The sequence below is a fragment of the Pagrus major genome, chromosome 13, assembly GCF_040436345.1.
Source record: "Pagrus major chromosome 13, Pma_NU_1.0".
NCBI classification, from domain to species: Eukaryota; Metazoa; Chordata; class Actinopteri; order Spariformes; family Sparidae; genus Pagrus; species Pagrus major.
Genome location: NC_133227.1, coordinates 8,814,147 through 8,839,306, shown reverse-complemented (window position 1 = coordinate 8,839,306; position 25,160 = coordinate 8,814,147). Strand labels below are relative to the sequence as shown.

The following is a 25,160-nucleotide window of genomic DNA, read 5'->3' as shown; positions in this document are numbered from 1 at the left end:
AAAAATGTGCAAATCTACACGGAAGCGAGCATGCCTGTACTCGCTTACCTTCACACTATACATAGCACATTATGGAAATCATGGTCTACTCTAAGCAGCTCAGGGCTGGTATTAGGGAAAATTAGGTCGTGTTGGCATGGATCATTTAATTGAGTCTTAAGCAGAAAATCATTCTCCGTAGCTGCTTTCATCTTCTGTCATTTTACCAACAGCATGAGTGTGTGACAGTGAGTGTGTATGTGCGTGCGCATCTCTTTGTCTGCAGGGAAACAAGGGGTGTTTTCCCAAAATGTTGTGTGCACATGCCTCTACATGCCTGCGTGGTTTTGGGTTGGCAATGAGTTTTCAGGATGCAGATCAAAGAAATTCCTGTTATTTGTGAGTTTTTTTTCCCCCTTTCCTACTTCCCTTTCTGATGATCTGTGAGTTTGTACATGTGTACATTTAAATGTGAGTGCTGTTTTTTACTTGCCTTGCTGCATTATCTTAACTCCAGGCTACCTGACCACCCTGTCCTCTATTCTCTTTATTCTCTTTCATCCCCTATGCCATCTCTCGTCCTATAGACTCCCTCTCTAGTGTGCTTCACAGCTTTCCTTTACACTTGACTTCACCTGACTTTGTGCGTCGTACCTGGCAGATCCTCTGCAGTAGTTTAAGAGGCACCTTCCCGTTCGTTCTCATCTTCACTCTCTCCTCCTCTGTGTACGTGTGACACGTCGGGTCACTTTGAAGTTGCGAGAGCTCCACTGAAACATTTCTCTCTCTTCTTGTTCCTCTCAGGGCAAACTGACACCAACGTTTGAGGATGTGTGGAGGATCGTGAAGTCGGCATAAGATGACACCGCACTGATGTGGAGAAGCTGGTGATGTGGCTGCTTAACCACAGGTAACAGCAGTTTGTACACTTTGGTCTTTCATAAGTAAGTAGAATTTTTATTGAATCATAAAGTCCTTCCCGTTTGCCAGTATTTTTACTTGTTTAAGTCATATCATATGGAAATACGTAAAGAATGATTCTAAGAGGCTTTGATTTTCAATTCAAGATTTAATTATTTGTGAAAACATATTTTTGACTTGTTAGAGGAGCTGCTTGTCAGTCTCTCTCAGTTTGAGCCCACACTGAGAACCTGATGGTGTGGGTTTGATGATGTGTGACTCACAGAGGACCAACTGATCTGACAGCAGTTGACTCAGCAGCTCAATGTGCTTATATAACAGAGAGCATGAGGTGAAGCAGGATGCTCAGATAACTTTATGATCAGCAGGACGCCGTTAAAAAAGGATTTCTTTGATCGTTTTAACTGTTCTGGCAATATAGCTAATGGATCTTTCTAGCACCACTGAGGGAGAAAAGTGCTGCAGAAAGGATTGGGCGATCAATCCTTGTGTCAACCAAGCCAATAGTCATTCATCACTGACAGGGTCTGAAAGTGAACAATGTACTTTTGAGGAATTTACATAATTTTAAATGAAAAAAAGCTTTTAAAAGTATGAGAAAGGGAGTTTTGGCATTAGATGTCTTTGTAGTTGCTTAGATAAGTTAATGAGATTTTGATGCATTCTGAATACCTAAATGCGACAACATCAGAAAACCCTTAGGAAATCTCTGTGAAACGTCTATGCTCTAAATACATTTTTAATTAACTTTATTGTTCCTGTGTAACCCTTTTTGAGTGCGTTGTCCCATGCAAACTACCAATCACCAACACTCAAAAACTGGCAAGGGAGTTTCCACCAAAACTGTGGATACCTGATCCCTGATCTCATTTGCATGACAGCTTAACTCCAAAAGGCAATCAAAGAGATCCTGGACACATTTAACACACCACTGTTTGTTAATGGGCCATCAAATGTTACTCACCCATCCAGCAGACAGATTGACCTGGTTTTCAGCAGTAAATGTGAGAGAGTAGACTCGCCAGTGCCATTAGAGGGCAAGCCTTACGATTTGGTAATGATTTAAAAGCAGAGCGCAGACTGTAGGGCTGCAACTAATGATTGTTTTCATCATAGATCAGTCTGCGGATTATGTTCTCAATTCACTGATTGATTAGTTATCATTGAATCAATAAAATGTGAAAAATGCCATTACAATTTTCCAGAGCTCAAAGTGACGTCTTTTGCTTCTTTTGTCCAACCAACAGCCTAAAGTCAAAGATTCTTCATTTACTATCATACATGACAAAAGCAGCAAATCCTTACATTTAGGAAGCTAATGACATTGTTGGTTGAAAAATGAAATTCTCTCGATCGACTAATCAATTAATCAATTCAGCATCTAATCGTTGCAGCTCTAATATGCCGTATTTCTCAATAAGAAATAGGATATCCATATATATATACAAACTTTAACACTCCCAAACTTAATCACAGACATAAAAGCACTCAGTTTAGTGGGGGGTATTCGCATAACACATCTTACTTACTATCTTATTTACAGTAACAAACAAAACCAAATAAACTTGCTGCTGGTTGCTGCTGCAGGCACTATTATTCTTACAACCAACCAAGAAGTATTGAGGTTTGATACCTCCCTCAACCAGTAGGACAATGCAATATTAACTTTTGAAACTCAGTCACACTTAGAAGCTGAAAAAACACATTACAGATAACAGGCCGATGCATGTTTTTGTTTTAAATGTGTGCTAATACTAGTAAATTTAACACTCTTCTCCATTTTAATCATGAGAGGGATCTGGCACACCGATTCCCTTTTATACGAGTGGTGTCAAAGCCTTGGTATGAGTTTGATGAACTTAATAAACACAAATATAGATAGCACTCTTGTTAAGTTTGGTATGAGTTTAGCTGATCAGTTAATAAATACAGATGTTAGATATCAATTGCAGATGTGGAACAAACAGATAAATAGCTATAAAACACTTACATCACTACTTTATAAACTTACAAGAATTAGTCTAAGATAAGTATCTTTAACCTCTTCCTTCATCTACAGTTGAATCATGGGAAATGTGGAGAGTCAGAATGGGGACAGTGGTTTCTACGGTGATGTGACGGGACATCTCTCCCGTAAGCACACATCCCGGTCTCTCCGTCTCTCCAGCAAGCAGCCAGTCACCCGCCGTTCCCGGCACTCTTCTTCAGTGAAACAGGAACACAGAAACTCTGAGGCCTCAACCCGCTCTTCAAGCACTCCTAGCATCCCACAATCCTTAGCAGAGAACGGACTGGAACCTTTCGACGCGGCAGATGCGTTTGGAGAGTTCAGCATCAACCCTCACTGGACACAGCGCATGGCTATGACAATGAGGCCCGAATCCTTTCAAAACGATGACGACCCCTTGGCCACACCGACTCCTGAAACCTCAGAGGCGGACACTGTTGCCCAGGATGGGGGAGAGGACTCCATGGGGGAGGAGGAGGGAGACGTTGTTGGAGAGGAAAGGTACCTCCAGCGGATGACTGAGGGTCCACGGGAGGGGGGGAGCTTTAAAAAGAAGCGGTCCAAGTCGGCGGACATGTGGAGAGAAGACAGCCTGGAGTTCTCTCTCTCCGACCTGAGCCAGGAGCATCTGACCAGCACTGAGGAGATGATAGATGGAGGAGAAGAAGAGGAGGAGGAGCAGTTTGCGCGCCCTAGAGGCAATGCAGGTGAGGATTGTGAGCACACACATCAAGGTGTCTAGTGTATTTATTTTAAACCTACAGAATCCAGTTTTGTTTCCTAGTTTCTTATGATGAATTGATACAGTAGATACTGTGTTTTTGGGATTTTTTTTGCTTAGTATATAGCTTTCAATTCGCACAGATGTAGCGGCCCAAAAAGTGTTCATATATGTGTATATCTGTGCGTGTGTGCAGGGGTGTTGTCTTGATTTGATTCTCTTGGCAGTTGATGAGGGGGAGAGAGGTGGGAAAAGATTGCAGGCACTCACCGAGTAGGGAAAAATGATTTGAGAATATCTACTGATTTGAGGTTAGCTGCCATCCATCAGTTGCAGTTGAGTTAGCTTAACTGGTGCTGTGCAGGAGCTGCGCGACAGCAGGCGGTAGCTGGTAACTTCACTGCCGACGGTCTAAGAGCTGCCCCTAGGTGGTCCGCTAGCTCAGAATAATGGACAGGCTTCCTGCACACACACACACACACACGCACGCAGTATAGTTGTGAGGACCATCATTGACATAATGCATTTCTTAGATCCAAACACTAAACTTAAACATTACAACGAAATACCTAAATCCTGAACCTCACCTTAACCTAATTTCTTATCTTAACCATAAAATCAAGTCTTAACCATTGAACAGTAATTTTTTGGAGGACAGGCCAAAAAGCAGAAGTGTCCTCACAATGCAGGTAGCAATACATGCACACACACACACACACACACACACACACACACACACACACACACACACACACACACACACACACACACACACACACACATTCATGCTCAATCACCAGCGTCATACAGATTCACAGAAGGGCTGAGACACACGTGGAGAAAGGTTAATTTACATGTCAAATGTAGCAAAGTACTCTGAAAGTCACTGACAGTAATCAGAATACACTAACCGCATCTTGCTCGCACACAAATACACACACTGCCGTGTATTAACCACCTGTGTATGTCCCAGGCTCAGCCGAAAGGGCATCGTCTCTGGACCATCTGTGCAGCCAGCAGAGTCCTGGCCTCAGGGGGCAGAGGAGCCGCTATGCTAAGAACCGGAGAGAGGCAGAGTGCGATGGAGATGGAGAAGGGGAGGAGGGGTTGATGTCTCCAACCGACGAGGATGGTGGTGGGTATGGAGCATTCACACTCCCCTGCCGACGCTCCCACTGCCTGTCGGAGGGCTTGGCAGGGCTCGGCATTCCGGCTGCACCGTGCCCTGCTTTCCAAGGACGGCGTGCACAAACTACGCAGGTTAGATCACAAATTATGCATACATGAATAAACATGCAAAGCAGACAAAACTGTTATCAGGCAAAGTCTTCTTTCTCCACTTTCTCTGGTATTTTGTCTCATTTCTGAATGACAGAGGACTTTGTTTACCAGTAGTATCCAGGAAGTTCACAGTGTTCCCAGACATGACAGTCCCTTCAGAATTTAACATTTTGTTGACAACCACAGCACTTCCTGTGTATGCTCATGCTCTGCATTCGTGTGTGTGCATGTTATATGCATGCCTGTATGTGTGTATATCTGTGTAATGGGGAAGGGAATTATAAAGAGCGAGATAGAGAGTCGCTGTGGGGTTACTTGTCCAAGCCTGGTTTCTCCATTCTCCCTCAAGAAATTAAAGCATTAAAGCATATCTTTGATGTCCCATTCTCTAACCACACATACACTCAAATACTCACCTAACATGTGTAAATATGCAAAAAAAGACATTTTGAACGTAATTCAGCAGCCACAACATTGATCTTAAGAGAGCAGATTAACTTAAAAGGTTAAAGAAGAAGCAAAATCACTGTAATGTATGACAAAGAAGCCAATTAAAAAGAGAAAAAAGCTATATCAGTACACTAAAGAATGTTCCTGTGTTTTCTGTAATTTCCATGTGTCACTGATGAAGAAAAAAGTTGCAAAATAAGAAGGAAGTACTAAAATAGTGAACCAGGCTTTTCTTTCAACTCATTCCCAAAACCCCCAAGCACCCTTGGATAGCACAGCCCCCTAAGTGCTTATTATAAATTCATCTAGCCAGGCTGTGGGGGTTGTTAGACCGGATATAAATAGACCGACAACACAGCAAAACAAAGAAGAAAAGAACAGAGGGAAACTCGGTTTGGTGAAAGAAAAGTGTGAAAGCACAGAGAACGTCTCGCTCGGAGTGAAAAGCTTGCTTTTAGCACATATGAAAACACACACATTGTGATGCACTACAGCACATACATATAGACAAAAAAAATAAACTCAGAAACCTCTTGCAACCTCTTTTATTGTGAGGTGGATTGGTCATTCAACTCAGATTGTTGCTTCTTTAAGTGTGTACTCAAGTGTGTTCCACTAGTTTGTCTGTGTAAAAGTAAATCAGTTCTGCTTCTATTCTGTATCCTTGGCTGACAGGACATCTCAGGTGTTTTGGGCGAGGGAAGCGAGTATGGAGACAGCGGCATTGATGGCGTCACCACGGAGGATGGAGAGCTGGTTTCACGGCGCTGCAAGGCAATGTCAGCCTCTTTTTCAGTGTACTCGGCTACTGAGAGCAGCGTTTTCAACGGGAGCGACAGCGGGAGCAGCAGTGCAGGAGGAGGAGAGGGAAGAGGCGGCGAGGGAGGCAGAGGAGGAGTGTACGAGAATTTTCGGAAGGAGCTGGACAATCAAGCCTGGGTTAGTTAGTTTGTGCGTGTGTTATTCTTTTAAATGCAGGTGTTAATATAAGATGTTCAGTTCAGTTCAGTTCATTATCTGCCGCTTTTCCGTGAGGGTCGCGGAGATGTTGCCGCTTTATCGCCCCTTTCAGGGGATTGCGGGTATATAATATAAGATGTTTATCACTCAATTTTTCCACCACTCTCTCGTCAGACACATCAGGGTCGGGACTGCACGGAGGAGGCCGGCTCCGCTGTGAGCGATGAGCAGAGCAGCGGCACACTCAGTAGTGCGTATCCATCGGACACTCTGATTGGCTGCGCACAAGGCACAGTCAGGAAGGCAGGAGCTCTGGCTGTGAAGAACTTCTTGGTTCATAAGAAAAACAAGAAGGTGGAGCCTGCAACAAGGCGCAAGTGGAAACACTACTGGGTTTCTCTGAAAGGTATGGCTCTGACACTCATACTTTTATGTTTTAGATATTTTTGAACGTTTTATCTTGCATTTGTTCTCTTATCATATTCAAACTGAAGACATTGTGGTTACATGCCATGCACCTTTGACCAAGACCTAAAAAGGCTTTGGCAGCTGAAAATATATCAACCAATTTACATCTTATGTAACCTAAATAATTATAATAACAATTAACAATTAACAACAATGAGTAATTACCAAGATTAAAATATTAGGAAAAACATTACCAAAACTTTTACTTTAAAAACAACTGCGGTGCCATAATGTCACAAGATAAACATCTACATCTGACCTGTTTAATCTCTCACTCTCTCCCTCCTGTTAGGCTGTAATCACATCAGTCGTAACACAATCCATGCCCTTGGTTGTCACCTCCACTGTCCTCTCTCTCCCTCTTCTGTGTGTGGCCCCACATTTCTTCTCCTCGGCCTCATCACAATTTAATTTTATGGCGGCATCCGTGTCTAATCCAATCTGGTCCTTGTGAAATGCACAAGATACAGCATCTGGGGCTGCATTCCTGCCTGCCTCCTGTCCTTATACCCAACCCCCTAAAAACAAATACAGCAGACTGTCCCACAGTATTTGTCCTGACCTATTGTTATACATTAGTACCAATATTCAATGTAGGGCCCATCATTTTACTTATTTTATTATTTATCCTTAACACCAATCAGGGATTAAATACAATATTGGTATAAAAGGCACAGTAGATTTTTGTTGTATTTTCCACACTTTTCCACAATTATACATCATTGCAATTTAGTGCTGAAATGCCTTGTTTTGCTAATTTCAATGGGGAATGTAGAAATGTAAGTAATGTGACATCCATCTTTCTCCTTCTGGATTCTTCAAGGGTGCACTCTCTTCCTGTACGAGTCAGACTGTCGTTCTGGGATCGACCACAACAGCGTTCCTAAACACGCATTGTGGGTGGAGAACAGCATTGTCCAGGCCGTACCCGAACACCCCAAGAAAGACTTCGTCTTCTGCCTCAGCAACTCAGTGGGAGACGCTTTCCTCTTCCAGGTGAGAGACACTGGTATTAAAAACATCCAGATAACTTAGGGGGAGGGGAAAATATACAGTTCACAACAATGGTTTTAATTCATTGTCAAAAACATAATGTAGGTCCACAGTTTTTCTATCATTTCATTGTGTTTTGGGACTACACAAAGTCATCAGATCAACAGGAGAGACGGAGATGGCTGAGAATAAGAAGCTACCTCATTTCCCTAGTGTTTGTGTGTGTGTGTGTGTGTGTGTGTGTGTGTGTGTAGCACAGAATTACATGACATTTAGCCATGTGTGGGAGATAAGCCAGTCCTGGGTCTGTGTGTTTGTTTTATGTCTGACATGTTTAAAGGCCACACTGTCACACTGTGACAGTGATCCACCACAGTGACCATTGTGTAATATGAAAATGTGTCTATTTATATTCATGGCAGCTGTCCACTGTGACATTCAATCAAAACATGGAGAGATAAGTAATAAATTGATGATGAGATTATAATGACCACCCTCTCGCAGAGGCTAATAATGGGACTCGTACTTCAATTCTTTGAGCTGCCAGTTTCTCAATCTCGCTATTGTTACCTGTTTTCGATCGACTAATTCTTTGACTTACAATTTTTCCCTTTTTCCTGCCTTTGGTCAGACATCAGGCCAGACAGAGCTGGAAAACTGGATCACGGCAATCCACTCCGCATGCGCTGCCGCTCTGGCTCGGCAGCACCACAGGGAGGATACAGTGCGACTGCTGCGAACCGAGATCCGCAAGCTGGAGCAGAAGATCGACATGGACGAGAAGATGAAGAAGATGGGAGACATGCAACTGTCCACTGTCACTGATGCCAAGAAGAGGAAGACTATACTGGAGCAGGTATGGAGCAGGTGATATCGATAATAGATGCAAGAGAAATAAAACATACGTAATGTGCATGTGATGCTAATCTGAACCAGGTTTGTGATCTCATCTGAGTGTCTCCAGTTGAGTTGAGTGAAAACACCTAAGGGCCTTTACAGATGCACATCTTTGTACCTTTGAACTGCGCTGATGCTCTCACACAGAGATATCTCAGCACTAAATCATCTTTACTGCATGGCGTCATGCAGACAAAATGTTCTCAAGCAATACTTGCGACGACAGATGTTCTCAAATATTCCAACTGGTTCTCATCAATAAACACCAACCAAGTGAGGCAGAATGCAAAACGTTCACCGCACATGTTGAAACGCATGCGATGCACACATTACCGCACAGGTGAGCTTGCTCTGGCTAATCCTTCCATGTTTAATAGCTGTATTGAAATGGGCCACAGCTGGAATCTCAAAGCTCTTCTAGCATCAGGTTTGATCACTTTCAGTGGAACATAGCGTATGGCTTTATACCTATTCCATGCATGTCTGGAGCTGCTGCTGAATGCAAAAGCATCGCATGCAAACATTACAAAGTTAAGAATGTGCACACTTGTGTGAGCAAGCCTCTGTTTCTTTGTATGTCTGTGTGGTATTTGCTTGATAGTCAATTAAAGGAAACAATATTACATAATAAAAGCACCAGGAGGTGGTTAAACCCAATCACGCCAAAATGCTTCCCATTTCCGAGAAAACATTCAGATTTTTTTGATTGCCTTCTACAAAGACACGTTAACTTGAATTGTGAGATCAAAGGAGTAAAAAAAACCTGAACTTGAGTGGTCTATTATATCATTATCTGACTTCTCCTTTCAAGATCAGTATCTGGAACTACATTAATCTACTAAATGAGTTTACAGAAATAGACTGGCCTGGGTTTTATGTTGAACAAAACAATCAAAGAAAGAGCCGTATTCGTTTTGTATTAACTTCTTGAACAAATAGGTGAAGGCAGGAATCAGTGCAAATTAAGTCTAGATTGTGTTTCATTGCTAATGTGTGTGTGTGTGTGTCACTGTGTTCCACCTCCCACGGCCCACCCTGTGATACATTGCACATAGCACAGCAGGTCGGTGACTGGTGGGGGTTGTGTTGGTGAGTAATACCTCTCCATAGGGGCTTCAGCACTCCCACTTCTCACTCCTCCTGAAAAGACCAGCTAACAAAGAGTGATCTTTTGTACATATTTCATCTTTTTTTGTTGTTGTTGTTGTTGTCTTTATCGCTGTTTAATCAGTGGCCAAACCTGGAACCATTCCATAGATAAATTTGGGTCTAATTGGCAAAGTTTGCTTATGTTGCATCATCACAAATCCATCCTTTTTATTCATCCTTCCCTCTGTTAGATCTTCCTGTGGGAGCAGAACTTGGAGCGGTTTCACATGGATCTGTTCCGCTGTCGTTGCTACCTGGCCAGTCTGCAGGGCGGCGAACCCCCCAACCCAAAACGCCTGCTGGGTTTTGCTTCGCGTCCGACAAAACTGGCTATGGGACGACTGAGCATCTTCTCTGTCTCCTCCTTCCATGCACTGGTATGGTCAAAAATCCCCACTCACATTCATGCGCACACGTTTTTAGTACTTGTTTTGTATTCCACTTAATCCAAAATTCAAATTCCGTCCCATGTGCCTCTACATGTTCCAGTAGGCATTGCGTGAGAGGTTCCCAATAGCTGACCTTCAATACCAGCCCAGCTTGTAGAGTGGGTGTGTTTATCTGGCTGTTAGAGTGAGCCTCTTGTCACATACTGTACGCCTACTGAAAGCAAGAATTTCTTCTGACAAATGTGCAAACTAATAGTCATTGCATGTAGCCTCAGGTTAAAACACAGTGCAACTTAGGTACTTTGGTTACATAATGAACACCCCTACACCTGTTGCTGCCATGTGAAACTTTATCAGAAATCCTGTACAGCCGGTCCTGAAGTAGCTTTTTTAAGGATATGCCAGAATCTTCCCAGGTCCAGTTTACTGATTTGCTTCCAAGTGTCTCAAGTGATTGAAATTGAATTAAGTCCATACTTATAAAATGTTGCAGCCAAAAATGTTCCAGAGTGGTATTTCGTTAGTTTCTCCAGAGACAGAACACAAGTGTGCTGACTTTGGACTACAGAAAAATGTCAAAGTCGAGATACTTTATAGACCAAATCACCGTAAGATTCCGCTTACGGCTACAGTCACTTTTGGGTAGACATGTGGTTGTTAATTTGTATTGCGGAGATATGTGAAATCGGCAATCTTGTTTATCTCTGTTGCCTTTTTCAGCCGTAACTGTAAGACTGATAAGACGGTGGTTCAAGCTACTTCTTTTATGTACTGTGCTGCTCTGCTAGCTTCTTTGATAAAAGAAGCTAGTAAGAGATGCAAGGGTTAGTTAATGTAAGCAAACATTGTGACGCATTCATTGTTTTTGTTTTTTGGGGTAATTCTTGAAGAGGTTTTGAAGTTGTTAGTTTTCATTAGAAGCGACCCACAGTAAAGGTCACTGCAGCTGTGACATAACTTGTTTCTGTTGAGCCTCTGCCTCACTGCTGCATTCTTTCATTTGTGGATTTTGACCCTGAGAGTGTGGTGTAAAATTGATTGAATTTACTCTGAGGTAAAGCAGTTTGACTCTCTAAAGTGCTCAGCTGTGACTCCTGACAGTGGAAACAAAGTTGAAAATCAGTGACCTGACCATTTAACGTTTAATTCAAATTCCAACCTTAAACTAGAGTATAACTTGAATCTAAACTAGCCTTAAATACAGAAAGACAAGTGCTCCCATTTACATACCTGCACACACTGTCTTCTCGCAATCAGATCATTCTCTCCACAAGCTGTCATCACGTTGACAGCTTCACCTGTGGCTAAAAGCCAAGTCATTAGCTCATTGCTCTGCACCTTGCACTTGTTGTCACCTTGACCACTCCAAGAATGTACAGAATGAATCACCAGCATATAAGGAATGATACATACGCAGCCGTGTAACGTGCTGCTTGATGCCAAGTATCATCCAGGAAACAAAGAGCAGAGCGGAAACAAAGAGGTGGAAACAGCATATCTGTAGACCTGTTTCGTACAACAGGCCATCGGATACACACACACACGCACACACACACACGCACACATCAGAGGTTGATGGAGGTTTTTTGTGATTGGTGGATCAATACGAACTCTGTTAGTAAGCTGCCATCCCCGAGGCACTTTCCCACAAACAGGCTTAACACTCTCTGCTCTGTTGACCCCCCCTTCCTTTTACTGCCTACACCCTCACTTCCTTTGTCTCTCACTGTTTCCTACTCTATCTCCGTCCGTCTCTCCTTCTCCTTATCTGACTTATTTTCTTCTCAGCTGTCTTGCTTTGCACTGTCCTCCATCTCTGTGATCCCATCTTCTTTCCATCATCGTCACATTTTAAATTTAGTCATTGCATTAGTCAAATATCTATAAATGAGCACATTTTTGAGAACAGTCATACAGTTGCCACATGTATAATTACTATATAATTACTAAATTAATTATAAAACTAAATGAGAATAAAATGCATCAACAGAATAAAGAATATGCGTTTTTTAATTAATTTATGAAATACAAAAATATTCAAATGAACCTATTCATATTTTCAAATTAATTATCCTCTCTCTCAACTTTCAGCTGTTTTTCCTCTGTGACAAAAGCAATCTCTCTTATTGTTTTCTTTTTTTACTATCCACAGTGATTCACACAGTAAGGGTTGTTATTATCCATAGCCAAAAGAGACATCTTATTAAAATAGACTGTTAAAAGGCCTCTTGCAAGAAGCTTACATAATACGAGTCCTGAAGACAGTTTGACCTATTATGTTTGACATGTGTGTGTCTCAGAGGCAGTGACTTGTGAGGATACCAATAAGCACACACCCACATAAGTATAGTATGTGCTACAGCGTGTGCACATACATACATACATGTGCGTCAAAGTATATGTTCATGTAACATATAGTGAGTCAGAGCTGCTCATAGCTCAGTAGGTTTGATGTGAATTAACCCAGAAATGCCAAGAGGGGTTTCTCGTTGAATGTGTAGTAGGTCACCGAAGGAGATGGGAGGTTGAAAGTGTTCACAATGGGCCATTAGTCTATATAGTGTGCAGTTGAAAATGTGTTTTTATGTGTTGGTTTGTTTTCCATGCCTGCGTGTGCATTTATATGTTTGACCCATTTCTAAGTGACTCATAACAAACACAGACAGTCACTGCTGTCAGTGTGCAGTATACATACATTGTCTCTAAACCCCCTTACTTGTGTACATTCAGAGCCATCCCAGTAGCTCAGTGAGAAGGGCGTGCGCCTCATGTACAGAGGTCCTCATCGGAGCGGCCTGTGTTGAATTCCAGCCTGTGGCCTTCTAATGCATTTCATCCCCTCTTCTCTCTCCATTTTCTTTCACACTTCACATTTACTGTCCTTCAAATAAAACCATTAAAAGGCCAACAAATAATAATAATAAAAAAAGTGCTGATCTAAAAAGTCTTTCTCTAAAAAGTATTTAGATATATTGTCATAGAACTCTATAATTAAGCAGTAATTGTCATCATCACAGGTGTCAGCCCGCACAGAAAGCAGCATCAGGAAGCGGAACCAGGCCATGCCGCGTACCTTCAGTAAACGCCGCAGTCGTTTCTCCTCCCTATGGGGCCTTGACACCACCTCAAAGAGGAAGACCACGGGGCATCCTTCAATCAACCAGGTTTCTCTTCTTCAGGCTTTTGATCGTGTGGCATCTAGTTGTAGATGTAATAACTCCTTGATAACTGCTCGTCACTGTGTGTGATATATTTGGATGCAGTTGTAATGTTCTGTTCTCCGTGTGGTTGCAGGTGTTCGTTGATGGGATCGAGCCAGTGAAAAAGCCATTGGAGCGCATGTTTGAAGACTCGGCCAGTGAGAAATCTGTAAGAGCTCAGCCATCTTCACTAGACAACAAAATACAAATGTCTCATTATATTAAGGATTGAAATAGAATTGTGTCCTCCTTGATATTTTTAGATGCGTTATTTTGCATCTGCCCTCTTTTATTGTCAACCAAGATTAACTGAATCCTAAATGCTGTATCGTATGCAACTGGACTTGTTTCGGCTTCTTGAAGATTTTTCACCTCTCATCCAAGACGCTTCTTCCGTTCTGTATGCAGTTAGAACTGACTGAGAACCTTAATCAAGGTTTAAGATTAACTAAAAACTCAAAAATGTTTGCTGTTGAATGTTAGAGGTAAGAGTTGAGTGCAAGTAGGCCCAAACAGCAGATACGGTGAATGTTTCTGTCTATACAGTAATAACCTTCCTCCTCCCAGTCTTAGTTTGGCATTCACTACAGAGAACCAGAGCTTATGTAGCTGTAGGCTTATTCCTTGTCATTGTTTGCATTTCTCATAAAGCCAAGATGAAAATCACTGGGGCATCTAATGAACCTTTGTACTTGTATAATGGGTTACGGGGCTTCTACAGACCCTGAGGCCAGTAACGTGGCTGGATTTTCCACCTCCTTTCGCTTAACTGAGATCCTTTTGGTGCTCTGGCTCTTCATTTGCAGAGGTTATCTGGGGGAAGCACAAAATCCATGAACCCTTCTGCATCAGTGATCATTTCTTTGGGTTCATTTTCAAGTTCCTGCTTTAATGTTAACAAACAGGAGAAAGGAGAAATTTGCAGACTATGAAAATTTAAAAGCTGCAGAGTCTCCTCTCAGTGGTATCAGAGGATTCTTGATTTTATTTGCACCTTACCAGACTTTGGGTCTATCATTGCTTTCTCATTTTTCTCACTACTGACCACTCTGCGTCGTAGTCAGAAATAAAGCCATTATTCTTACTCTACCTTTTTATCACGTCAAACACAATTCTCAGATTGGTGTTGACAGATTCCCATTTCTTTTTTTCAGTCGCTCCAGGCAATTCCAACTCTATCAGCATCATGGGCTATCGACTGGAGGGATATTTCTGTCTGCTAATCCCGCTGAGACAAATTTGATCTGATATGTTCAGATCATTAGCTTTCTGATGTCTCAACAAATTATGCAGACATTTGCTACCAAAGGACTTGGCGGTTTCACACCATCTGTGCTCTGTCGTATTGACCGCAATTTACAGACAATTGCATGTAATGAATAATATCTTAAGAAAGAAAAATCGATTATCCATGCCCACCATTTCTAGTAGAACCTTTTTACAGTCTGTTAAATGATGAATTTATGTGAACTGTAAGGAAAAAAGTCCAATTACCCATGGGTTGTGCAAGGACAAGCATACCAGCTCCATATTTTATGAGAACTGGTAGAAGGCAACCGAGATGGAGGGGGTTGGTGGGAGGGACAGGCCTCTGTCTGAACTCAGCAGATAGAAGAAAACTGCAGTACTAACCCTCTGTGACCGCGGAGGCCCCCAGTGGCACCATGGGAGATTGATTTTCTTCCACCCACGTCCAGCTTCAGCTGGCAGGGTATGAGATGACAGTAAAGAGATGCACAGGTTCTTCACTTTGTTGCAAGACAGACCTGGAAATGCTGCATCAGTAGCAGTCAGCATCTCCAGCAAGATTTATTCCAAATGTTCACATCTGATGGACTTGTCCCACTTTAATTCTCTGTTTGTTTTGGGGAATCCCACTGATGGCAATAAAAGGGAATCAGAGAGAGGAAGAGAGTTTAGTGAGCCCCCCGCCCCCCAGTAGAGGCATCCTAGATGGGCCAGGAGGGGAGCCAGATGGTGCTGAGCAGGACTGGGGAGTTCAGGGAGTTGAGGGGAGGTACTAGTTACGGGCCCCCCGGTCTGTTCTCTGTCTGAGAAAATGTGTGTGTGTGTGTTTTCCTTTATAACTCTGTGTCTGTATTTTGTTTGTGCATGTGAACATGTGTGTTTGTTTGTGCACACAAAAACATTCTTTTGGATATAGCTTGCTCCCTCTGTCTCCTCCTGTGTCTCACTTTAACTCCATCCAACACAAAACACACAGACACATACACACACACATACACACGGTTCATTTAAACATGGACCACCAGGCTGGATTGTTAACAGTCAGCAGATTGTATGGCGCGAATGTGAGATGGGGAGGAGGGAGATGATGGAGCGATGTGCAGATAGAAGGGAAGGGGCACCAGAAGGAGAGGCAATGATTAGCGGGGGCAGGAGGGCGAGCGAGGAATGAAAGAATAACAGAGTTTGTGGATGCTGTTACCTGAAAGGATTAGATAAGGTATCAGTGACAGGCAGCGTGAGGTCGAGCAGAGAGGCTGACATGGCTACCAGATTGTCTGAGGTCAGGCTGATGGGCTTAAAGGTTACAGACTACGGTTTGGACAGAGTGCACACATGCCCATGAAGATGCAAATGCACACAGATATGTAACACATACCTAGGCAGGGAGACAAATGTATCAAGAGGCTCTCTCATCAACACAAATGAATTAGATTTTGTAATCAGATCTCCTGCTGCTTACAGGCCACCGCCAGTTTTCATCACATTAGTCTAATCAATTTTAGCAAATCTGTTTTTTCTCTTTTGTGAACAAGAGGCGAAATAATGAAGAATTAGGAGGATTACTGCACAATTTTAGCAATTTTCATTGTGAATAATAGAATATGGTTTGGTTGTCTTTCTGGATCTCATTCTTCCATCAACTAGAACTGAAAGGTTTTCATGATAACATTGAATATATAATAGGGTGCCTTCTGTTTTCACCGAGCACAAAGGCTACTGAAACATGTATAAACACTGTGTGTGTGTTTGTGTTGTCTTTCCAGAAGGAGAGAGAGAGCTCAGTGAAAAGTATTCCCCAGCAAAACGTAGACAGCGACATCTGGGTTCCTGACTACCTGACTCCATCTTGGGTTTGCCTGCCGAACAATCAACCCATCCTGGCCATCATACAGCCTGGGGAGACAGCGCTGGAAGTCCTGAGCACCACTTGCAAGGTGGGTCTTCACCGATAGCACTGCTGGAGACTATTAAGAAGCTCCTAGTTTGCTGTATAAGGGTGATAATTTCAATTGCAGAAGTGCAAACCTCATGCACTTTTTCAACAATTTGAAAAAGTGCTAGTAGGGAGTGCTAGTATAGACACACCTAAATGCCCCAGCAAAACAGGTGACAGTCAACAGCTGTTTAGCATGCAAATGATTCATTTTAACAGGTTTGTCAAACACATGCATTTGAGTAGTGAGTCTCATAAAACTGCACACAGCTCAGTTGATATAAGTTTACAATAGCACGAGTGGGGACATAAGGATAATAAAACTCTTACTACGATTATAAAGTGTGTTGACAGCTTAAGACAGGCAGACATGTGAAAGCCAACATTTTTTAAGATCAGTTCAGTGTAGCAGGAAAACAATAATTAGAGGCAGATTATCAGATTATTTTAAAATGTCAGACTGAGTATGAATCTGAGAAAACGATGTGATACTGACGCTTCTAGGATGGCAGAAAAGTGAACCCTATAGATGACGCCTTAGACTCACAGTGTGTAAGATCTCTTCTCACAGTCCTGTATACACTGCGTATTACTGTCTCGCACATCTCTCCACTTCATCTCCTCCACTCCCTAATTGGTCCCAGCCAGAGACACACTCGAATAATGATGCCTAATCACACGTATACGTTCCACTTAAGAGTCTGTTGAAACACGTAGCTAGTGTATAGCTGATAGACGTGTGTGTATGTGTGGGCGTTTGTGTGCATAAATGTCATAAAAATGTCACAAGGAAGTGGAGCGTCTAATTCATGGTCCCTGTGTGTGACATCCATATATATATGTGGATTCCATACATGATGGGATACATACATGTCTGTGACATTTTGTCAGGGGTGTCATGAGCTATAAAGTGCAGTAATGGTGTTTTGATTGTTGAGGTTAAAATATTATTCATGTGAAGAGGGCTTGGCTTCAAATTGCAGGAAGAACAAACCACATGTAATTAGAAGGATTATCTTTTATTTTGGAAAGAAGAATGAAGGATTGCTCATTTTACAATCTGCCATATAATGTGCCTTTTTCTTCATTCGCCTCCAGACCCACAACATAGACCCGTCCTGCCACTACCTGCGTTTGAAGGTGTGGATTGACAACCAAATGCTCTTTTACGTTCCCAACCTTGAAGAGGACATCTCGGATCTGGTGAGGAAACACATGCTGAAGCACTGTTGTATTAACATGAAGTGAATATCCCAATTTTGGACAGTCACATACACTCATAGCAAGTAATGAAAGATGGTGTACAGTTATTTCACTTTTCACTTTTCAGTTTTTCAGTCTCAGCTCAGATATACGGTGTCCCATTTGGATTTTGGGGTCATCCCCTTATTATGAATTAATTCTTGTGTCTTCTCTGGCAGATCTGGATGCAAGCTTGTGCATGTTTTATGACTCGGTTGCACATTTGCTTTGCAATGCATTCAGAAATTCCCAGGATGCAAAAGACGCTTCATTGCATATCCTATAAATTATGCAAAATAGCATTCCGAGTTTATTATGTGCACTATGAACTGTACGCATCCGTGTGTCCCCGTTTTACTTTTCTTATTATTCATATAAAACAATCACCCACATTGAACAGGACCTCACCTCCACCTCCTCCTAATTCAGCCCCCACAGCAAATTCTCTTTGCGACGCTGCTTTGTAGGTGATACACTGAACTCCATCACAAAGCAAAGTCATTGTATAACTCGCTCTTTTTCCTCAAGAGGTCTTTTTATCTTCCTGCTTTGATCGGTGACTCATTTCACCCTCTTTCATCCTCAGTCTATGATACTACATTATTATTGTGGACTGTTCCTGTCTATTGCTTTATACACACAGCTGTGTCTATGCGCTTGCCCGATATGAGGTCAAAGCCTTGTCTGAGCACCCACTCACTTCTCAGTCTTGACCTGGATTTTGACCCTCGCATGTGATTGCTCTGTTAAGGAGCCTGAATAATACATGACTCTATCTATTCTTTATTAAGAGCGATAACATGACCTTGAACCTTCTCGATCCAGCAACACTGCTCTCCTTCCATTACTTGCCAATTAAACATCATTTTCTTGGGTTTGCAGCTCTACAAAGAGATTGAGATTTGCCCCAAAGCTACCAAGGTGATCCGGTTTGACAAAGCCGAGTCCTGCACCATCGGATATGGTATGTTGAACTAGATGACTCAGTTCCTGTCATACTCCTGAAGTTCTGAATCAAATCGATTGCAGAATAGACAATTCATTGAGTCATGCTTTGTTAATGACCAAAGGAGGATGACCTAATGTAAGTGCATTTTGCCTTAAATGGATCTAATTGCTCGGCAGTTATGCTGCAGCAGTGCACTCTGTCAAATTGAGATATTTCAAAGTAGAGGAAAAGAATAATGACTGAATCTCTCTCTGTGTCATGTACATCTGTAGGTTTTTCTGTGGCGGTTATAGATGAGGATGGGATGCAGCAGCTCCATATTACTGAAGTGAAAGCAGAGGGACTTGCCTCAGCCAAAGGTACATATTTCTTTTTTATGAACAAACAAACATTATGTGTGTACATATGCTGAACATTCAGTGTCGTGGGAGTTGATATTCAGACATAGAAGAGAAAACAAACAAAGCAAAACAAAAATCCATGACAATTACCATAGTTGAATCTGGGTGCAGTAACAATAGGGGTTATGTAAAGGGAATGTGAAAGCTGGGTGCATATTTCTTTCTTGAGTTGACATTGCGCACTCACCAAACACCTGACCTGAGAAACACCTGATCCCACATGACTTCTTATCACTGCAGCTTTGTGTTACAGCTTTGCATCAGCTGCTGAGCCAGCAAAGTTAAATGTCTTTTGTTTGAGGAAGAAGCCAGGTGGCTCAGGACAGAATAGAGAAGAGGTGAAGACAAAGAAAATGCTCGACTTGTCTTTAAAAGTGTTGACTTGCAGAAATATGGAAAGAGGCACTCTTTTTATGCTCTTTTCAGGATTTACAAGGCAATCAACTAGGGATAGATTGATTATCTGCCCCACTGATCATCAGATCAGATAAGAAATTGAATGCAAAATAAGTAGTAACTAAAGTTAGAAAGGACAATATTTGCCTCTGAATTGTAATTGAGTGTAAATATAAACTAGTAGAAAATGGATTTATTTCAATAAAGTACAGATACCTCAAAATTGTACTGAAGTACATTTCTTGGGTAAATTGTTCTCAGTCACATTCTCTCACTGATTGTTCTAAATTTTGACAATATTTAAATTTTTTACTGCAAATGTATATCGATTTCAAAAGTAGGTTATTCCCTTTGCCAAGGAGGTTATATTTCCGGCCATGTCTGTTTGTTGGTCGGTTGGTTGGTTGGTTGTTTTGTCAGCAGGTTTACACATAAACTGCAGATCCAGATAAAGGTATGGATCCAGGAATTATTTCTCACTCACGAGATAGGGTGTTTTCTGACATTGTCATTAATTTCTCAGGGAATAATGCATGGATTTTGATGAAAAAAGTCAGGCATATTTTCGCTCGCTGGTATCTATGAGTAAGGACAATTTGATGTAGATCTAGCAGATATTATATATGTTTAAATATGTATTTTGGATTCAGCTGGATTTAATCAAAGGGGACTGTTGGGTCTTGGTGGAGGTATGTGCTCTACTAAGTGCCATTCTAGTTGGAGTTTTTGATGACTAAAATTGGTGTCAGTATTGGTCCTGAAAAAACCCCAAAAACGGTTGATTCCTACAATCAACATCAATTTAGAAATGCAGTCCACTCTACATGATAGGAACCAGAAACTCCAAAACAGAAAAACTCAGTGAAAAGTAGAAAAGGATGCCTGCATCAAAACATCTTAACAGACTTGAATCACCTACACACTATATTTGTCAATCTGATGTTTACTGGCTTTTATTCTGAAGATGGGATCATGTGCCAAATCCTTGATCCATGAAATAAGAAAGAGAACAAAGATTCCATCAGAGTTATGAATTTGTGGCTTTCGTCTCCTTCATGAGAGCAAAGAAGAGAACCAGCATACCTTTGTCTGCATCTGACTGCAGTGTAGAGATCAACCCCCATTCATGTGTTGCTATCTTTTAACGCAGCCTAATGGGTTTGAGAAACATGCGGCCGCTCTGTAGATACAACACTAATGTATAGAAAATAACATGCCCCACTGTTGTGCCCCAGGGTCAGACCAAGGTTACTCAAGTGTGAGATTGTGTCCTCCAGCGCATTAGCAATCTAAAAAGCTGCTAGCTTAGCAGGCTGGCAGCAGCCGGAGGACACAGCTGTACCCCCTCTCCACCTCCTGTATGAGATAGAAAAAGATAGAGATAGAAAAAGCTTGTGGCATCCAGACAACACATTGCATCTTTTTGGATTATTACACTATATGCTGAATCACAGAATTAAATATGTCAGGCACAACATAGTAGGTCCACGTGTATGCTGGGGACGGGCCTGTGTGAGCGTGCATGTGTTTTACTCCAAGTGAGGAGAATGAATGGGGAGTGAAAGAGATCACGCTTCAATTTCTGCAGGGTATACGCAGAAACCAGGCCAGCACTGGACAAGGAGCCCCAAAGGCTCTTTTCTCCATCTCTCTCTCACTGTAATTCCTGCTTCCCCTCCCCCCCTGCAGAAGCACACACAAAGACACATGCATGCAACACACACATACACAGAGTCATACACACATAGCAGTATATGGCCAGAGGGGTTATCTCTCTCTGTCCAATAAAGACTCTGCTACAGCTGACATGTCACATCCCAGACAACTAGGTCATAACTCTGGGCTAAATGTGTGCCTTGTGTGTCTATATATGTAACTGTGTGTGCGTCTGTAGCATTACGAAAGTCATATCACAGAATGTCTGCTGTTACTATTACGGTAGATGATAAAATAAAACGAGACTGAAGTCAGAGGAGAGGATAACAAGCAAACATTTGTGACTGTGTTAACAGGACCAAACCCCTTTGTCTTACTTAATTCTGCAGGTGAGACTGCAGTCACATCTCCTAAACAGCTGTCACAACCAATCAGGTTTATTGGGCGAGGTTTCCTGCTAATTGGTTGGCTGATTGAGTGCTAATTTGCAATTAGTGGAGCCTGGTACAGGTGGTCAAGGGGGAGGGCCTAACTGAAAAAAAGCCTCTGTGTTCCAGTCATGTCTGTAGTTTTCATATATAGTGCAACATAGACTGTATACATGATGACAGGACAGGAATAGACAAGCATTGCACCCTCCTTCTTAAACCCATCCAGTCTTGTTAGATCAGTATTTGCCTCAAGCGAACAAGCACAGAAGGATGCATTTTTTATGTATGGGAACACATTAGAGTCCCAACGTGTCTGATTAGCCAGCAAGTATGGCACTGAATTTCTGTTTGTGTAGATCATTTGTACACATTAGGAGTCTTGAGTTGATGGCCCACAGGAAAGCTGTTGTGTTGGACGGTGTTTTGTTGTGTGGTCACAGCCTGTTAGATAATCTTTTCCCTTACTGTGCGTTGCTTTTATTACCATCAGTCTTTTTATTTGCAATGTTTGTCTCCACTTTAAAGGATACAACTGCAGTTTTTCAGCAACTCTTCATTTCTCATTGTCCGCCAGGTTTGAGAGCAGGGGATGAGATTCTGCTGTTGAACGGCAAACCTGCATCTGCCCTCCAGATGGATGATATGAGGGCTGCATTTGAAAACCAAGCATTGACCTTGAGCGTCAGCACCCTGCCCCAGCTGGACCCGCGGGTGCTCTGCTCCCTTCCACCCCGTCGCTCCGATGGGGAGCAGGACCCGGCCACAGACATCTTCTCCCAGAACCAAGGTAAAGCTTTCTGTCCTGCATGAACAAAGTTGTGGATACAGTGCATGGGTTAAGTTGTTGTTATTATTTGTGTTTTGAACAATGGCAAGTTTCATTAGATGATGTGTACAAACCTCTAGTGTCCTCTAGTGACAAATATAGTGAGCTTCTTTTTCAATTTCAAATGATTAAATATTGAGGGCCATCAAATCATGTACAGATGAGTCAGTAGTGGAGAGTAAACTTGATTTTCATGTGTTTTGACTTACAACTTTATACCAATTTAACATGGGCCTGACCTTCTGGTGTCACAGGAATCAGCCCAATCACACTCACAGGTGCTTCATGCTGTTATGTAACAGGGTTATCCATACTAATGTTTACTATTTCTATAGCTTGACAGCATTGGATAGTTTGATGGGTGGACTCACCAAAAAAAAGGAAATCTTAAATTGCCTTGTGCTCCTTTTTATTGTTCTGCTTTGTTTTTATTCATGTTTCTTATGTATTGTCATAAGGTTGACACAGTTCAAGAATTTTAACTTCGATATAGTAAAAAAAAAAAAATTATACTCGATACCTCTTTGGATACCATGGCAAAAAGAAAAAATAGAGAAAACCCATACAACACTTTTTTCAATTTATCAAATGCAGATATCGTATCATTTTAAACATATGGTTTGGGAAAAAGTAAAAAAAAATATCGATGCTTTTCATGACCTCATGCCATCATACATCCTCTAAGCCCCTAACTTTCTGTGGTGAAAAAAGGCAGAATGCAGATGGCGATCTTTGTAAGCAGAGGGTGAATAGGGCGATCTGCTAATTATGCACGGACACTGTCTGCTAACCAACCTGCAGGCAGCCGCCAGCTTTCCTCTGACCTGCTCTTTTTATCCATGCAAGGGCACCATTTGTATTCCTTTCTAAATTGGGGCTTGCAGTGCACAGGCTGACAAGCTGGCATTGTTTATACAGGGACTCAGAGCGGTATGAATATTAATATGAATCCTTCAGCAGTGCCGAGCTGTCATTGTGTAGGATACGCCATACACAGAGGGTCAGACGGAGAATAAAAACACTTCAGTGGCCAGATGGAGGTTATCAATGATGTCATGCTTAAGAGGAGATGGTGTATGTGAGAGGCCTTTAACTCAGAGGAGACAGTAAATTGGAAATTTCTTAAGGATACAGGCAGTATAACAATCAGGTTAAAGGTTCAAGGTGATTTATTTCTCATTATGCAACACAGAATTGCATAACGAAATGAAAGTCTGTAAACTCCTTCAAGCTACACAAACATTTATGTACATATATTTATAAAAAAGTAGTCTATGCACCCAGGAAGAAAATTCTGAAGTGCTTTGTGTCTGGGGGGATGTAAACAGCAACAACCAGATGGAGCCAACCATATTATCATCACCAAGCATCAATAATGAACACGCAGAGTCGGTATACCTCAGTATACATCATATCATATTTTTGATATCATAATCAAAAATGGCTACCCTGGACACACCATTAAAGGAGGAAGTGTAGAGAACCAAATACATTAGAGCAAGTTGAGATGTGGATTTTTACTGATACACAGTATCTCCCTGGTAAGCTCTGTCCTTTTTTCTCTATAGAGGACATCCTGGATGATGTGTCAGGGTTGACGGTGAATAGCCCAGATGAGAGTATGGAGGAAGGACATCGACTGATCCTGCAGAGCCCCGGAGGTCATCAGGAAGACAAAACCTGCTTGGGGACTGGACAGAAGGTAGGACACGGCAGGCAAAGACACAACTTTGATATACTGTGTACATATACAAACATACACAGGCGCATATAACTGTCTAGTTCCAGAACGGATGGAGTATTATTCGCACACCTGTCAGATGTATTTTTGCAGACCAGACTAAGAGCTTTGGTATCGTGTGTGTGTGTGTGTGTGTGTGTGTGTGTGTGTGTGTGTGTGTGTGTGTGTGTGTGTGTGTGTGTGTGTGTGTGTGTGTGTGTGTGTGTGTGTGTGTGTGTGTGTGTGTGTGTGTGTCAGTGCTGGCATTTGAAGTGGCTGATTAGCTGCATTGTTGTTGTCATCTTTCAGCCTGCTGACTTGTTTTGTTTTTGCTTCAAGGGGCAGTGAGGTTCATTTCTCACTGTTTCTGTTCTCAGATCTGTCAGACACAAAAGAAAACACTGATGTCACTGATCAACAATCCAACACATTCTGGATGTATGTTTCAAATACTGTCCATGTGTGTATGATTTATATAATATTCCTCTGGCAGGTCTTATCAAAAAATCTTCACCCATGTCAGGTGTATTTTGTTTGTGTGCTGTGGGGAATGAAGCCAGAAAGGGGAAAGCGATAGTGTGAAAAGCTGGGAGATGTTCAGAGGCTTTTTCTCATGTGATACTTGTGACCTTTTACACAAAGGCTGTTTTGGGACAGAAAGCATGTAAGAAGTCCAACATGCATGCACAGCCATTGTACCATCTTTCATACACACACACACACACACACACACACACACACACACACACACACACACACACACACACACACACACACACACACACACACAGCTTTTACAGTTTCTTCTTAATTAAAGTCAAACTCAATGATTGATTCATGCAATAAATTTGAAATCTTAATCATATTTTTTATTAGTTTTTATACAGTGCTGACAACAAGAAGACTGTAAATTTACATTGTGGTGTGTTCAGTAGCTTG

The 25,160-nt window shown here is 42.0% G+C and overlaps 1 protein-coding gene across 4 annotated transcripts in view; it reads left to right on the top strand.

The window, feature by feature from the left end:
- LOC141006619 (rho guanine nucleotide exchange factor TIAM1-like) overlaps nucleotides 1-25,160 on the top strand; it is a 61,624-nt gene that overhangs the window by 18,325 nt on the left and 18,139 nt on the right. The window contains exons 2-17 of one of the 4 annotated variants that reach the window (XM_073478842.1): nucleotides 784-889; nucleotides 2,960-3,615; nucleotides 4,603-4,889; nucleotides 6,036-6,299; nucleotides 6,495-6,726; nucleotides 7,612-7,784; nucleotides 8,413-8,637; nucleotides 10,019-10,204; nucleotides 13,234-13,380; nucleotides 13,511-13,585; nucleotides 16,431-16,601; nucleotides 17,699-17,803; nucleotides 18,725-18,806; nucleotides 19,064-19,150; nucleotides 22,250-22,462; nucleotides 24,070-24,203. In XM_073478842.1, the coding sequence (XP_073334943.1) occupies nucleotides 2,967-3,615; nucleotides 4,603-4,889; nucleotides 6,036-6,299; nucleotides 6,495-6,726; nucleotides 7,612-7,784; nucleotides 8,413-8,637; nucleotides 10,019-10,204; nucleotides 13,234-13,380; nucleotides 13,511-13,585; nucleotides 16,431-16,601; nucleotides 17,699-17,803; nucleotides 18,725-18,806; nucleotides 19,064-19,150; nucleotides 22,250-22,462; nucleotides 24,070-24,203 (3,030 nt within the window). In that variant the 5' untranslated portion in view covers nucleotides 784-889; nucleotides 2,960-2,966. Of the gene's footprint in view, nucleotides 1-783; nucleotides 890-2,959; nucleotides 3,616-4,602; nucleotides 4,890-6,035; nucleotides 6,300-6,494; nucleotides 6,727-7,611; nucleotides 7,785-8,412; nucleotides 8,638-10,018; nucleotides 10,205-13,233; nucleotides 13,381-13,510; nucleotides 13,586-16,430; nucleotides 16,602-17,698; nucleotides 17,804-18,724; nucleotides 18,807-19,063; nucleotides 19,151-21,807; nucleotides 22,142-22,249; nucleotides 22,463-24,069; nucleotides 24,204-25,160 lie in introns of those variants that run through there. The other 3 variants (XM_073478840.1, XM_073478841.1, XM_073478839.1) reach the window with 3 other exon arrangements.